Source organism: Lactuca sativa, chromosome 3 (assembly GCF_002870075.4).
Source record: "Lactuca sativa cultivar Salinas chromosome 3, Lsat_Salinas_v11, whole genome shotgun sequence".
NCBI lineage: Eukaryota > Viridiplantae > Streptophyta > Magnoliopsida > Asterales > Asteraceae > Lactuca > Lactuca sativa.
Window position 1 is genome coordinate 91,975,622 of NC_056625.2, and position 16,009 is coordinate 91,991,630.

At 35.9% G+C, this 16,009-nt stretch overlaps 1 protein-coding gene across 1 annotated transcript; it reads left to right on the forward strand.

Moving 5' to 3' along the window:
• The first annotated feature begins 1,446 nt into the window (after window positions 1–1,446).
• LOC128133036 (uncharacterized) lies at window positions 1,447–2,383 on the forward strand. The gene is made up of 2 exons (XM_052770046.1): window positions 1,447–2,107; window positions 2,253–2,383. Exons 1-2 carry the CDS (start codon window positions 1,751–1,753, stop codon window positions 2,358–2,360), a joined length of 465 nt encoding a protein of 154 aa, XP_052626006.1. The 5' UTR covers window positions 1,447–1,750; the 3' UTR covers window positions 2,361–2,383.
• The last annotated feature ends 13,626 nt before the right edge of the window (window positions 2,384–16,009 follow it).

The following is a 16,009-nucleotide window of genomic DNA, read 5'->3' on the forward strand; positions in this document are numbered from 1 at the left end:
TCGGATCGGGTCGTGTACCTTAAAAAAAACGGAGCAACCGTTTCAATTGATTAAAACCGATCAGGCGCCACCGATAAAAAAAATTTAAAAACCGGTTGAAATATAACTGAAAAACCCATACGATTTAACGAAAAACTACTTGGTTATTAGTCTATTGATAAAGCGGCGAACAGAAAGGGAGAGTCTTTGGCATATGACTTCTTTTTTATTAGAGCAATTTACTTATTTATTGATATTTTGAGAGTGTTGAATAAGAATGGTTAACTTTTTGTTATCAATCTTATAATTAAAAATAACAAATTGTCCCTAATAACTTATATTTTTCTCCTTTTAAAATAGTTTTTTAAGACGTTTTAAAAAAAATCAAAGTAGGTCCTCTATTTTTTCTAAGATAGACGATAGTTCCTAATTTTTCTAGTATATATTGGAAATGAAATTGAGAATTTAGGTAGGTACTAGGACCTACCTATGCCCTTCATAAATACGCCCCCTGGAGCTACCTCATGTGCGGTTTCTTTTTCACTCGTCTTCAATTTCTTTCATGTTTTTTCGTTTATTGTTTTTGGGTTTCAATGATGAAACCACGCATTGGTATATGCCTCCTCTTCGGTTTCATACACTCTCTTAGGTTTGGTTCTTCATATTGATTTTTTCAAGGCAAATTAACCTTGTAATTAACCTAGTAGTACATGTTCAAGGATAACACACAACAATGAAAAACCGGACAAGCAACAACAACATCGAAAATGTAATTTGCATGTTCAATTACATGTTCGATTGCTTAGTTTATTTGAGAAAACCTTTTAAAAGATACTAAACTGTTGTGGACCACTATAAATATGACAAGACACACATAAGGTATCACATTTAAATTTGAAAAATCATATTTCTTGTTATAAAAGTATAACATTTTATTTTTTGCATCTTTAAAAAAAAAGAGATCTACATTTTATTTTCTCTGATAATGTATTTTCACCAAATCTAAAAATAAGAGATTTACATAAATATTAATAGTAAATTAGATGGTCGAAATCTGTTGTTACTCCTTTAGCGGTTTTACGTATTACTAGGTTAATTCGTTAAAAAAGAAAAAAAAAAAAAAAAAAAAAAAAAAAAAAAAAAAAAAAAAAACTCAACTCTGAAGAACGAAATTTAAGACGGGTCTATGAAACCCGATGAAACCGAAAATAAAATAACCTCATCAATGATTTTAACCATTAAATAAAAATTCTTTAAAACATTGACTAAATTTGTAATTATCTCAACTAAAACCACTTCAAAAGCGAAGGGCTCATAAACACTCGATTTACTCTGCTGAAACCAAAACTTCGCCTCCATCCCACCCGTACTGGTTTACTTTTCGGTGAGATTTGTGAATTTTTTTTTTATATATTTTTTTATTTTTTATATTTTATTATTATTATTTTTTTTTTTATAAATCCGATTAGTATATTGAGAGCCCAATGTTCTAATTGTAATTGTGAATTTGTTTGAAAAAGTTTATTGATGCATCATTAACCTAATTTGTGATTTTGTTAATTGTTGGAACAGAGGAAACTTGGAATTTCTTTGTTAGATACCTAATTGTGTAGAATGAAATTAGCTGACTAATAGTTGGTTAATATAGTGATTTTTTCAATGTGAATTTTTTTCCTGGTTTTGACTAATTAAAAACAACACACATATTTTTTTTCCTGGTCTTTTCTCCAAGTGCACCAACTTGAACAACCTCTCCTTGAACCGGTGCAGAATGACGGAAACCAAAGTTTTAAATATCTGTCTTCCTCGACTTTCTGATCTTACACTTGTATCTACACCCCCGGATATGGAATTAGAGGAGGTTGTGAATGTGGTTACACCTCAACTCAAGAATCTCACAATTATAAGGTGCGAAGGGGAGCATCTGATTTCTGCACCTGGGCTTACCTCCTTGGTCATAGAAGGTTCTCAGCCTTGGTATGTTTCTACACCATCAGGTTTCCATTCTTTGGAGAAGGTTGAACTCTTTATGTACGATCCATTCAAAGCAGATATTCATAGAATAGTTTCTCTGCTTCAGCAGCTCCATAGTGTTAAGCTTCTTACACTTAACTTGGGGATTCTCAAGGTATTGGTCATTGATATTGTTTATCTTCTGCATCTTACCAAGATCTTAAATCTGGAGTATGGAAAATACTCTTGTATATACACACACATGGTTATGAAGATTGCATTAATCTATATCTAATTTCCTTTTGTGTTATCTTTTGCAGCGTCTCTTTTCACAAAGGAAGCTATATCAAGAGTTCTTGCACCCCTCCATAGTTTTATGGTGTGTGTGTGTATATATACACACACACACATGGGTAGTTTATTTTTGATAATCACAAATATTGTGTGAATGTAAGAACCAATCTCGAGTATAGATCAAAAGAATCAATGGTTTTGATGAGAATCACAATTACTTATCCATAACTAAATCCTTTTAATTTAATTAGAAAGGTTTTTAATACTCAAGAATCAATTAGAATCATTGATTTTTTTCAATTTGACACTCTCGAATTTTTCTTACTTATCATTCTTATACATATACATGGTTATTAAGATCACATTGATCTGTATGTAATTTTCTGCAGAGTCTATCTTCATCCATGAAACTAGTCCCACATAAAGCTTGTGCGTTTGCTAACACAAAGATTCTGAAGTTTACAATAAAACCAGTAGTAAAGGTATACTTGGAGGTGCAGGCACAAGAGAAAGTAAGTACGTGTACTGAAATAATCAATGATGATGATTGTGCCATCTTCCCAATGGTCTCGTGTGAGGTATTTACACAGTGCCAATATAATATTTGGTTTATCCTTTTTTCTAGTTTATGCACATGCATAACCATACCAAAATATGCATCATTGTAACATGAACCGGTTACGTTGCAAAAACATGAAATTTATGATGATCATGAAAACGTTGCAGGAGATTACAGTTACGGAGAATATGGCATCAGCACAAGTATTTGTAAAACACTTAGGGATATTGTTAGAGGAGTGTAAACAAAATAGAAATAGCGAGGATTACAAGGCTCAGAAGGATGTTCATAGCAAACCATACGTTGTGATGCATTGGGCGTGGAAATTACAATGGAACCTTGGGGCAATTATGGAAGTGTTTAAGCATAAGAAAATTAAAGCAAAATTAGATAATTTTCTCATGATGGCACAAATTACGAAAAAGTATATTAATAGACGTGATTGCACGAAATCCATGAATCACCCCATTCTTGGATGGTTGGACGAAATGTGTGGATTGTTTCAGCATACTGAAAACTTGATAACTCAGTTGTCTGCATCAAAGAAGGCGGTGATGCTACCAATTTTTTTGAGTTTGTGCGAAGATGTCACGATTCTTAGGGTTAATATTTTGGGATGGATTAACACCATAAAGTAAACTCAAGAGACCAATGCACTTATTTTTTAGTATTAATTTTTATTTCGGTTTTATATTGTTATGCTAAAAGTCAAGATTCATGGGTGACTGTGTTCACTTATTTTCGTGGATGTTATTTGAAAATTTAATTTAAACATCAAGTATTTAAAATAAAAAAAAAATAAGAGTAAACTGTAGAAATGACATTTGGTTCGTCATTTTCTTTGGATTAGATCCTTTTTTTATTTTACAAAAAATGTATTATGAAAAGGTTTAATTGTGAGTTTTGCAAAAAATGTATTATGAAAATGTTTCATTGTGTGATTTTGGTAACTTACCAAAGTGAAATGTGAAATGATTTATTTGGGCTTTTGATAAACTTCTTACAATTTATTTGATTTTATTTAATCTTTTATTATTAGTAAATACCCCACCCCTCTCCCTTAAAACCTATATGTGCCTTTCTCCTCTTCTCATCTTTGTCTAATCTACATCATGTTTATTTACCACTTCTCACCCTCCGAAAATCTCCAAAAAACAATCTACCTTATGCTATCTCTTACAGTAACATACCCTTTCCTTTCTCATAAATCATCCCCAAAAAAGTCTACCTTAGGTTACCGAATCAATTGTATGGAAAAGAGAAGGTGGTTTACACTGAAATCTATTTTCTTCTTCTAGGAGAATGGGCTCCTTATTGTATAATAATATATTATAAGTTACTGGAAAAAAAAATTTAAGGCATACTTATAAAATACTAATAAAAAGAAGGTGTCATCTTGAGAAACATGCCTCCAAAAGTTCTTAATGACGATGTTATCTTCTTTGCTTAATAAAGAAGATTTTAATATTTATTTAGCAAGGAAGAGTTTCTTTACAAGATAACCTTTGTGCCTTAATATTTGCCATAGTGCGTTTCTCACTGACAATCCTCTATTTAAATAGAGGATTAACTTTCTTATTTTCATCATCTCTTTTTCTCAAAGGCATTGTAACCTTAACACATATTCTAGTAAACAAAGAGGGTAAAATGCACTAAAACCTAAAATCCCTAATGCATCAAACAACCTAGAAATCTAAATCACGAGAACCATATTAGTTCAAACGGAATAGGAGTAAAATATCAAACCACAATCAATCACATGTAATGAAAAATACAAATTAAAAAGCAAATCAAATACGCACAAAGATTTACATGGAAAATCCAAATCGGGAAAAAACCATGGGCGGATAAAGCAGAGAACCAATCCACTAAAATATTGAAGTGTTTACAGAACTTGATCAATGAGGTTATAAAGAGCTATAATGATTTGGTGATAAAGGGTTGAAACCCTAGAAAATGTCAATCCTAAAAGGGTGAAGAAGAATAAGTCTTCAAAACACTTTCTATCTCTTAAAAATCCAATGTTTAATTGAGGTTAAAAGCAAAAAGGTTTTAGCCATTTGGCTAATTTAGTCCTTCAAGAATGGAATATTTGCATTTCAGGCACAAGCCCTTTTTAGACCTGAAAACACCCATTTTAGACTTGGTGCCCTTTTTAGACGTGAAACAATCACTTTAGACCTGAAACACTCATTTTAGAACTGGCTCCCTTTTTAGACACACAATAATCAATTTACAACTGGATTGCTAAAAAGACAATATAGCCCTTGAAGCAGAACTAGTCAATTTTAGAAGGCATACATTTCTGGACCATTGTAAGTATAAAGTTCCAGTCTTGCTATCTAGTTTATTAGATCTTTTCATTTGGTTTTTTTTTTGGCACTTATGGTCCATTTTATGGGTGATCTGGGAGTTGAGTGGACTCCAATATCTCTTTATGTGTTTAGAATGCTTCTTGGACCTCATGGACTAGGAAAGTCGTGATGTTTTGCCTTCCCCTTTAGCCATGCTAGTTATCTTGGCCCTTTAGGTCATTTTGGTGTATTAAAGTTTAGATCTTGGAAGATTGTGGCATTATTATGGATAAATTTGGAAATTTATCCATCTAGACATCTTGTTGATTCAGATCTGGAAGTTGGAGACTTGGACTTAATGGATTAAGTTGAGAAAGATGCATTTTGGGTCCCTTTGAGATTTAAAGTCTAGATTTTGGTGACTTGGACCTTCCTAATGGATAAATTTAAAAACTTTATACATTAAGACCTTGGAAAGGATCATATCTGAGCTTTGGAGCTCTTGGAATCAACAGAAAATGGAATAAGCTCATTTGAGCTATCCAGACCAGTCCCCACGGTGTGGCCTTAGGCTGCTACAACGTGGCGAATGGGGGATTAACGATTGTTTTGGCATTTTTTGCCCACGACGTGGCCAAGGAAGGCCATGATGTGGAGGGCTACTGATTGGTAATTTTGACTTTGACTTTGACCGTTGATTTTTTGACCAGTTTGACTCTTGGTCAAACTTGAGTAGAATTGAGCATTTGGCTAAGGATTAGTTTCGGTTTGGCTTTAGGAAGCTTGGGTTGAATGTTTTGTTGCTGAGGTAGTTGTTGGGCTTCTGTTGAATAGTTCAGGTGAGTCTCCTCACTATACTCATGGGTTGAAGGCACCAATGTTGACCAACTACACTATGTTTGAAGGATGATAGTTGTTTTTGTGACACCTGCTGATATGAATGTATGTGCATGTTGTCTTTGTGACTCTTACTGATATGATTATATGTTTAGCTATAGGGGTTAAATAGACCCACTACCAGTTGAAAAAGACCAACGGGGGTGAAATAGATCTAGTACCAGTTGAAAGAGACTACAGGGGGTGAAAATTTAACATCCAAAATTTCAACCCAATTTAAACTTTTTAATACATGTCAAGTTCATCAAAACATTACAACTTTGTTTTCAAAATATTGATTATCAGAGTTGTTCCCAGAAACATAAACATAATAGGAGGAGCTATACGATCACGCATTGGCCTTGCCTCGATCTCTTGATGTACCTGAAACAATAACCGAAACTGTAAGCCCGAAAGCTTAGTGAGTTACCCCCAAAATACCGATACACATACAGTCCACATAGCAATATCAACATTAACATATCATGTCGATCAATCAGAACAACATGCATGGGTCCACAACCTTACCAGCTGGACTACCCCTAGGGCCTCAGTACGAGTCTGGAATGCCTAACGGATCATATATGGAATGCCATCGATCCCTCAGTACGAGTCTAGAATGTCTACCGGGCCCTCAGCTCGTATCTGGAATGCTCCTGAGTCCTCAGTATGAGTCTGGAATGCCTACCGGGCCCTCAGCTCATATCCAGAATACTCTAGGGTTTGTTGGCTACCACACGGAGCAGTACAACCTCAACCCATCCCATATAACATGTCGACGTGTATCATAACTAATGCACATACAGATAATCATACAGTATCACAGGCAGTTCTACAGATCTACCCGACTAGCATATCAACTGGCATACATCACTAACTCAAACTCAACATATCAATAACTACTAGGATGTCAAATCCAATGAGTCGGCCTTGGTGCCTTAGACCCCTTAGTATAGTGAGGATAACTCACCTCGCAACTGACGTCATAAAATAGAAAGCTTCAACTCCCGGATCACCAACACGAACTTCACTACCTATAAATACCATACAACCCTTTTTCATAAGTGTCCAAAGTATCAAAATACCCTGAGAAGTCATCTGGTCAACTCTCGGTCAAAGTCAACGCCCACAGTCAAAGTCAATAGTCCATGTTGACTCGACTCGTCGAGTGCAGTTCACCAGCTCGTCGAGTCCTTCCTGAACTCGAGAAGTTATGAAATCCTTGACTGGCTCGTCAAGTTCTCCTTTAACTCGTCGAGCTCATACGTGTCCAAAAATCGGGGGAACCTTAGTCGACTCGTCGACTTTTCTAACGACTCGTCGAGTTCAAGGCAAACTACAATGGACTCGTCAAGTTGTTCATCAACTCGTCGAGTTCACGGCCAAATTCACCGGGCTCGCCGAGTTGTTCATCTAACTCGCCGATTCCTCGCAGACCTCCATCCATGCAGACGCTTTTTAAGCGATGGCAAAACTCCAAGTTACCGATCCATCCTGATAAGGCATGTTTATCACATAAAATTGCAAACTTTACGCACATGCAAGGTTATTAAGGCCCTAAATGACCAATATATGCTTCCAATGGAGTAATACACCTTGGGAGAGTCTCATTCTTGCACAAACCAAAAACTTTATGTACTAAGAAGCCAAAAGGAGTTCAGTTCTGAAGTTACAACTTCAGATTTGAGATTGCAAAGCATAGTAGCTTCCAAGCATACTATGAAAACCCTAAAAGTTTCCCAATAGAATGAATGAGGTTAGGGTGACGATTTATACCTTCCAGACGATGCTAACTACAATAGATCTCAGGTCTTCCAAGCTCTTTGCTTCTGAATGCTTGATCTCTAAGATCTTTTCTCCAAGATGATCCTCCTTCAAGCTTAAGAATGCACAAAAATGAGCTCACACATGATTAGGGCTATATAGGGACGAGAGGCAGTGAAGGGGAGGCTAAGGAATGGCCAATGATCCTTTAAATATGGTGAAATGCCTCGAAATTTAGGGTTTCATCTGCCAGCTCCTACTAGTCGAGTCCTTTTACGGACTCGGCGAGTAGGTCACTAAATTCGCGATCCCACCTCGCCGCTACTCGACGAGTAGGCCAGCCTTAACTCGTCGAGTAGAACTTAAAACTAAAGAAATTCTTATTTGAATCCATACCTGAAAATCGGGTCGTTACAATTCTCCCCCACTTAAACTAGACTTCACCCTCGAAGTCCTCTGGAATAAACAACGTTGGGTAGTGCTCGCGCATCTCTGCCTCCGGCTCCCATGTCCACTCAGATCCCCTCTGATGTTCCCACTACACCTTCACCAAAGGTATTTCCTTATTTTGCAAAATCTTCTTCTTCCTTTCCAAGATGGCTACAGGCCTCTCCACGTTGTTCAGACGCTCATCAACCTAAATGTCATCCAGCGATACTACCACCTCCTGGTCCATGATGCACTTTCGTAACTATGAAACACGGAACGTGTTGTGAATCCGGCTAAGCTCCTCTGGAAGCTCCAGCCTATAAGCTACCTTGCCAACCCTAGCGATGATCCTGAATAGCCCAATATACCGAGGGCCCAATTTCCCCCTCTTTCTGAAGCGGATCACACCCTTCCAAGGCGAGACCTTCAGAAGTACCATGTCACCTACCTGGAATTCCAACTTAGATCGGCGTCTGTCGGCGTAATTTTTCTGCCGAATCTAAGTTGTCTGCAATCGCTGCCTGATCTGCTGAATCTTCTCGGTAGTCTGCAAGACCACCTCCGTCCGACCCATCACCCTGTGACCCACCTCGCCCCAACAAACCGGGGTGTGACACCTCCGCTCGTACAACAGCTCGAATGGCGGGGCGCCAAGACCAGAATGATAGTTGTTGTTGTATGCGAACTCCGCAAGCGGTAGGTGAGAATCCCAACTCCCACCGAAGTCGATGGCACAAGCAATCAACATGTCCTTGAGGGTCTGAATAGTCCGCTCGCTCTAGCCGTCTGTCGGCGGGTGCAATGGTGTGCTAAAGTGCAATCGCGTGCCCAGCTCCTCGTGAAACTTTTTCCAGAAACGGGAGGTAAACCTAACATCCCGATCAGAGACAATGGAAACGGGAATCCCATGGCGAGACACGATCTCGCGAACGTACACTTCAGCCAGCTTCTCTGCCGACGAACTCTCTCGTATGGCCAAGAAATGGGCACTCTTTGTCAATCGATCCATGATGACCCAAATGGCATCAAACCCCTTCGTCGTCTTTGGTAGCTTTTGTTGGGTTTTGAGCATTCTAACACTCCTATGGTGTACATGCAACCCTAGAAACCTTGGATCTATGTTTGACTAAGATACATGCAAAATGATTTTCCATGGTTGATAATCCTATCTAGCATACATGGGGATCTTTTACTCTAATAGTTGGTAAGAATTATATACCTCTTTGTAGCTTGGATTCCTTTGAAACTTTGTGAGGCTAGCACCTTAAGTGTGATGCCTCAAATGCTTCACACAACACCAAGTACACTTGGAATAAACTCTAAGAAAATAAGAACACTTGGATTTTTGGCTAGCCCTCTTTGATTCACTCTAGTTCCCGAAAAATGGTGAATAATAGTTTCTTTATACAGTATGTTACAATTAGGGTTACACCATGTAAACCCTAATTGTCATGACCTTTCATTTCCATGACCCATGGGTTATGTAACCCCCATGGAGCATCCATGGAGCATCCTATGGGTTTAACCCAACTTGATAATCCATGGAGCCTTGGCCCACTATATAAGTTATGGATGATTGACACAATCAACCCATATATTTAATTAGTCTTCTTTTGATCACATAATTAATTCCAAATTAATTATTGCTCAATACTAACTAAATATTATTATTCTTATTATTAATATATTAGCACTTATAATATATTAATAAACCATAAGTGTCTTATTTCTCTCATTTAGTCTATCCAAGTGCATGATGCCATGCAACCCAAATGGACCATACCGGGTCGGGTCAAGTACATACCAAATATAGTTATGGACTTAGACATTATATCCAACAGTCTCCCACTTGGATAAGTCTAATAACTATAGTTGCAACTATCACTTCAGGAAATGATAAGCAATCTTAGCTCTTTCAAGGTCTCTCGGAACTGAGAAGATGATGGAGTGCCATTTTAGATAAGTGATCATATAATCCTCTGTTCTAGATATCAGTCGGACAAACACATGGAACAATGTATTTCGATTATCTAGCAGTTATTTCCCAATTTCTGATTTGTTTGACATAGAACTTAATTGAACACATCAATCTAGTTCTGACCGAGCCCGATACATGGGTCAAAACAAAATCATCGAGGGGCCCAGATATCTCTTCTAATCCAAGAAGGAACAGATAAACTTCGACTCATATGTTTGCTCTACTACTAGTTGAATTACACACAAAGGTACGTTCTATAACATCGAGTTACCAATGCGTTTTCATTCAATCAATGCATAACCAACTCATAGTTAACAAACCATATGTCTAGGTTTGAAGACTTATATGATATTACCGTCTCACGATCACTCGAGATAAATTCCATGAAGTGATAACAGTGAGCGTGGGTTGAATCCAATACTCAGAACTTATGAGCACTCATGAGTGTTGTAGCACCCTTTGTCCAACATCTTGGACCTCTACAAACCAACCCATGACAATCTTGATTGATATCTACTTCCAATATATGACCGACTGTGGATGGTTTGAATAACTTAGTCATTCAGGAAGAACGACCTAGTTATTCTAGAAGTCAAAACATGCAAAACGAAACACAAGAATAATTGAATCCAATATGGTCTCAGAACTTATGAATATAAATAAAACACCTTTTATTTATCACCATATGATTACACATTATTCATTGCATACTGTTTCAGCTATCAACTTTTTTCTTGAATTAAAACAATAGTTGTCCCATGCTCCGAGCATGTACACTATGTTTCTTTAAACAATAGTTTTGCTATACACCAAGTATGCACTCTATGTTTGTCTATGATCCTTACTTTGTAAAATAAACCAATTGAACCATGATTCTCATTTCACACTCCCAAATCCTTATTGTAGATGTAAGAATTCCAAATCCTTATCATTTATCCAAATCTATTAGATTTTAAACTTATATGCATAAAGTCACAAGGACTTGTCAACAAACATTACAGAGTATTCCGATGGAGATCAACTCCATGGAACTGAAGTCTCATATTCAAAGTCCATTGCCTTTGAACATTCTTCTTGCATTAAGTTTCTAAATCTTACACAGATAACTTCCACCTATGGAGACAGCTCCATATTCCATTTTGACTATCACTTCTAAATAAGAGTTGCCTCCTTTCAGAATATGTCAATATGGTCTTTCCAAAATTTAACACTATACTTCCAACTGTCCCTGAGCAACCAATCTTTGGTAAACCTTAGATTGTCCTCGACAATTGCTTAATCATTTTAGTCATATCCAATTCTAGACTTTTCCCTTCTTAATGCCCTAAGCATTTGGAAAATTTTAGAAAAGATGAATATTATAGCACATGTAATCAATCCAGTACCCAAAGCACATGGGACACGATTCATGATGTTTCACATAAACACTTGACTCTAGATCAGTCTTTTGCTACAATATTTTTATTTACCATGTTCGCAAAATTTGACTATGAAGAGGGATGCCGTAATCATAATCGAATTTTAAGAACGCAATATATAGAATTTTCTTAAGTTGAACCAAACCAACATAAAATTCATATATATATATATATATATATATATATATATATATATATATATATATATATATATATATATATATATATATATATATTCTTGACTAAAGATGATTAAAATCTCAATCTAAGCTTTTAGAATTGAAATGAAGTATAATTTCCTCTCCCTTAATTATAGCAAAACAACTTTTTCAGCCCCTGCAACCTCACGAATTGGAACTTTCAATACTTTTCATAATTATCATGCTCCCACTTACATGATGATTATTAGCATAACACTTATGCTCCCACTAGCTTTGACATGTACTCAGAAATCAGCTGCACTTCTAGAAATCAATACTTCATTGACTTTCTTACCAAAGTTCAGATTTCTGATACTATATTGCTTTGATAAGACTTTATCAAAATCACACACCTTTTCTTAGATAGCTCACAGGTGTGTCTAAACAATTTCAGAACTATGAAAAGGGATATCGTAATCATAGTCTCAATTGTTTAGACCTTTGCTATTTCTCATAGGTCCATGTTAGTGTGCTCTACTAATGACTTTGAGAATGCAAAGATTTCTATCTATTTAAAATCTACTTGGTGGAAGTGTTTCCTCACCATCATTTTCATAAATCGGAGAGAAACCTTATGACCCTTAGATTTTATGGTGTATGTGTTCTTATCCATGTGAATTTATCAAAACCATAATCACAAGACTAGGTTAGTGACAAATCCAAACTCATATGGACTGAACTTGTGCAATCTAAACTTCTTGCCACCTGGCAGCATAAGGGCCTGCCATTACTTCCAAGTAGTTATGAAAACAATTGAGAACATGTAGAACTCAAATGTATAGCCAATTTTACTGGAATGGGAACAAATTATGTCAACACGATAGGTTATGAACCTCAGGTCGTGTGCTAGTGAAGAACTTCAGGTTTTATTTTTGATTAGTTCTTGAGACTTTCAAGACCTTTAAGACTCACACTATCCTCTTGACATATAAGACTTTCTTGTTAGATATTCAAGAGATAGTGTGGATTCTAATCAAAACAAACACTTCACACAATTGGCCTTAGTTGGTCTTTGTTTTTTCTAAAACATCACAACATACCAATTTCAAATGTACAAGAGTAGAAAACTTTTACTCTTACATTTGACTAGTGTTAATAAACCTACTTTAAGATGTGTCACTCAAGTTACAATCTAGGAGTATAACTCTGAGAATTGTTTTTTGAACGAAGTATGAATCATTTTCTTGATCTAACCACTTCAACAATTCATAACTCCTCTTCTTAGCTATCATAATGCACTTAGAGGATGAATTGTGATAAGGTCTCTTAATCTTTAAGATGATCATATATCATGATACTAAATTACTCTCCCATCTTTTCAGATTTGAGAAACTTTTATCCTTCTGCCTAATTTGATTCTTCTTATTCGCTCTGCCATACATTGGAACCTTTTCTAATATCTCAGAGTTACACTTAAGCTTGTAAGTATAACCATATTTACCGAGCTTTAGTAAATTATGACAAATAGTCTTATCGATCTTTTGTGGTGAACTTGACCAGTGCACAAGAATGTGTACTCGATCCCTTAGTCCTTTACTTGACTCACTTAAACATGTGAATAGGGAATTAGTCTTAATTTTTCCAAAGATGAAAATCCTCATTCATCATACAACTTGCATGATTCCAAGTTTCTATCCAACTAAAACTTGGGTGATGAGAATCTTTCCTTATTTGGTAAATTTAGACACTACCACAAATGAAAGAATCAAATTCATATTTCCAATATTGCTATCAATGGAATCATATAAACAACTAAGTTTTTTTTCACAAATGCCACTATAAGGATATTTTTAAAATAAATAAAATAAAAAAATTTTCCTTTTATTTTAAAACCTTTGTGGAAAAACTATCATTACAGTGCAAAGCACATGAAAACTTTGTTGTAATCTATTCCTAAGCAATATATCATAACTCCTAAGAAGTAGCTCAAGAATCAGATTTTCAAACTATGTGATAGAAATCCATCTATTCGATCAGATTCAGCATATTCTTTCTTTAAGTTTCTTCACTTTTCTTTGATTGTTAAAACATCAACATGTGACTTAGTCACATCATGTATCAAGAATCTCAGAATAGAAACTTAACAGAGTTAGATAGTGGATTTTACCTGAAGTAGAGTCAAACTTATTGACTTTAACATCCTTAGGTAAAAATTGGCAGCTTCACAACTAATTCCCCTTCCTTTAGCCTTTCTCATTACCATTTGGTCAACTGAATTGACTATGCCCGATCCCTTTACATTGGGAAGAGAATGCTTTTTCTAGATTTCCAGTGTCACCATTTGGCAACGTCCATTAAAGGTTTGGGAAGTTGATCTTCTAATCAAATTTGCTTTACTAGTCCTCAAATCATTGTTGATTTAGCAGCACCAAGCAAATAGATAAGATCATTAAGGGTCTTGTCATAGTCTGTTTCATAGGTGTCCCAAAGGAACTCACTATGTGACTTAGAAAGTGAATGAACCACCAACTTTCTAAAGACTTTGACACCCAACTCTCCCGGCTTGTCAATATGTGACTTCATCTCCAAGATGTGAGCACACATAGACCTTGCTTGCCAATAGGGCTAGAGTGACCTTCAACTTGTGGGATAGGGAGAATAATTGGAGGAGCTGGAGGAAGTGAAGTTCCAAGAGATTTGGGAGGATCATAGATGTCTGAACTAGACATCTTTTGGGAGATATTCAAGATAGTTGATCTAAAGTCCTTAATATAACACCCAATATGAAATATTAAGGCTAGGACCCTACAAACTATTTTATAACTTGGAAGAGGGATGTCGTAATCCAAGCTATAAAATATTTGAAGGTAGGTGAATGTCGATTCACCAATTTCCACCAAGATAAACGAAATGTATTATTAGGTTTTAATTGGTTTTTGAAACTCCTAGATTCTTTTAAGATTCATTGAACTGTTCAATGACATGTTTCAATCTCGAGTGTGCCCTTCAGGTTTTGTGACTGGGATGCTGAGGATCAAAAAACAAGGTGTGAAGTAACCATGCAAATTACTTGGTACACTTAATGTATTACCCCTCAATCGAAGTGCCGGTTAACCACACACACTCCAACGATACTATGATAAACATTAAGTCACCCTTTGCCTACCTTGATAAGTCCAAGTTAGTGTGCCGGTTAATCACACACGCTCCACTAACGACTTAATCAAAGTGAAAAGTGTAATTTCATGGATTAGCACCTTATTCACATTTTCCTAAAGTAACTAAGATTGGGAATTAATAAATGTTTAGTTACTTTAGTATATTCATAATACTTATTATCAGAATTTATAAGTCCTTGTCCTACCCGTTCGGCTAACGACCCTCCACCGATCAAGGAAGCGGTGGGTGAGAGTGGACACCCATTAAGATGCCATTTTATAGACAACAACCGTATACCCCCCTTATAGACCAGCTTCGTGAATGAGGCGTACTAGCGGTAAGACGACTTGATCTTATACATATATAATTATTATTCACTTATAATATTATAAAGTATAAGGGTTGAATTTTAATATTTAAAATTCTAAGGGTTGGAAATAAAGTTTTAATTATGACTTTACTTGTTTTAAGACTTGAGGGAAAGTTTTGTAAACTTTCAAAACTTTTCATTTCTCATAACTTATGATTTTATTAGAGTATTAAAACGAAGACTCTTCATTTTCATAACTCTTGTGTTCTTTTATTGCTTTTAATTCAAGGGTGACTCTTGGTTTTCCATAACTTGAGGACAAGTTATAGACTCCATTAAAACACATAATGATCAAGAATTAACTAACATGGAGGTTACAAATAATTCCTATGATTATCTAAATTCATAAGTTCAAGAACATGATTATCATGAATTTCAAGAATCATAACAAACTTATATAAAACTTATAATTTTTGATAATAGCCATTGAAAATGGATTAGCATAAACATTACACCAACTAAAACACGTTTTAAAACATCAAAACAGTTTAGGGTAGTGTTTCTAGTCCATTTCTAGCAGCATAACTTGAAAATCTGGATACTGCAGCCTCTACTCGTCGAGTGCATGAACAGAATCGACGAGTAGCATGCATTTCTTCATGGACTCGTCGAGTCCCCCCATGGACTCGGCGAGTTCATACATGCAGTGAACAAAAAAAATTCGTTTTTCAGCTATTTCGCACCAAGTATCAAACAAACAAGCCTAGGCTCTGATACCACAGTTGGGTTTTGAGCATTCTAACACTCCTATGGTGTACATGCAACCCTAGAAACCTTGGATCTATGTTTGACTAAG

Bases quoted from the DNA above. Each gene is read 5' to 3' on its own strand.
- LOC128133036 (XM_052770046.1), top strand. From the start codon at position 1,751: ATGACGGAAACCAAAGTTTTAAATATCTGTCTTCCTCGACTTTCTGAT. The intron at 2,108-2,252 runs GTATTGGTCATT...TATCTTTTGCAG, and splicing joins TTAACTTGGGGATTCTCAAG to CGTCTCTTTTCACAAAGGAA.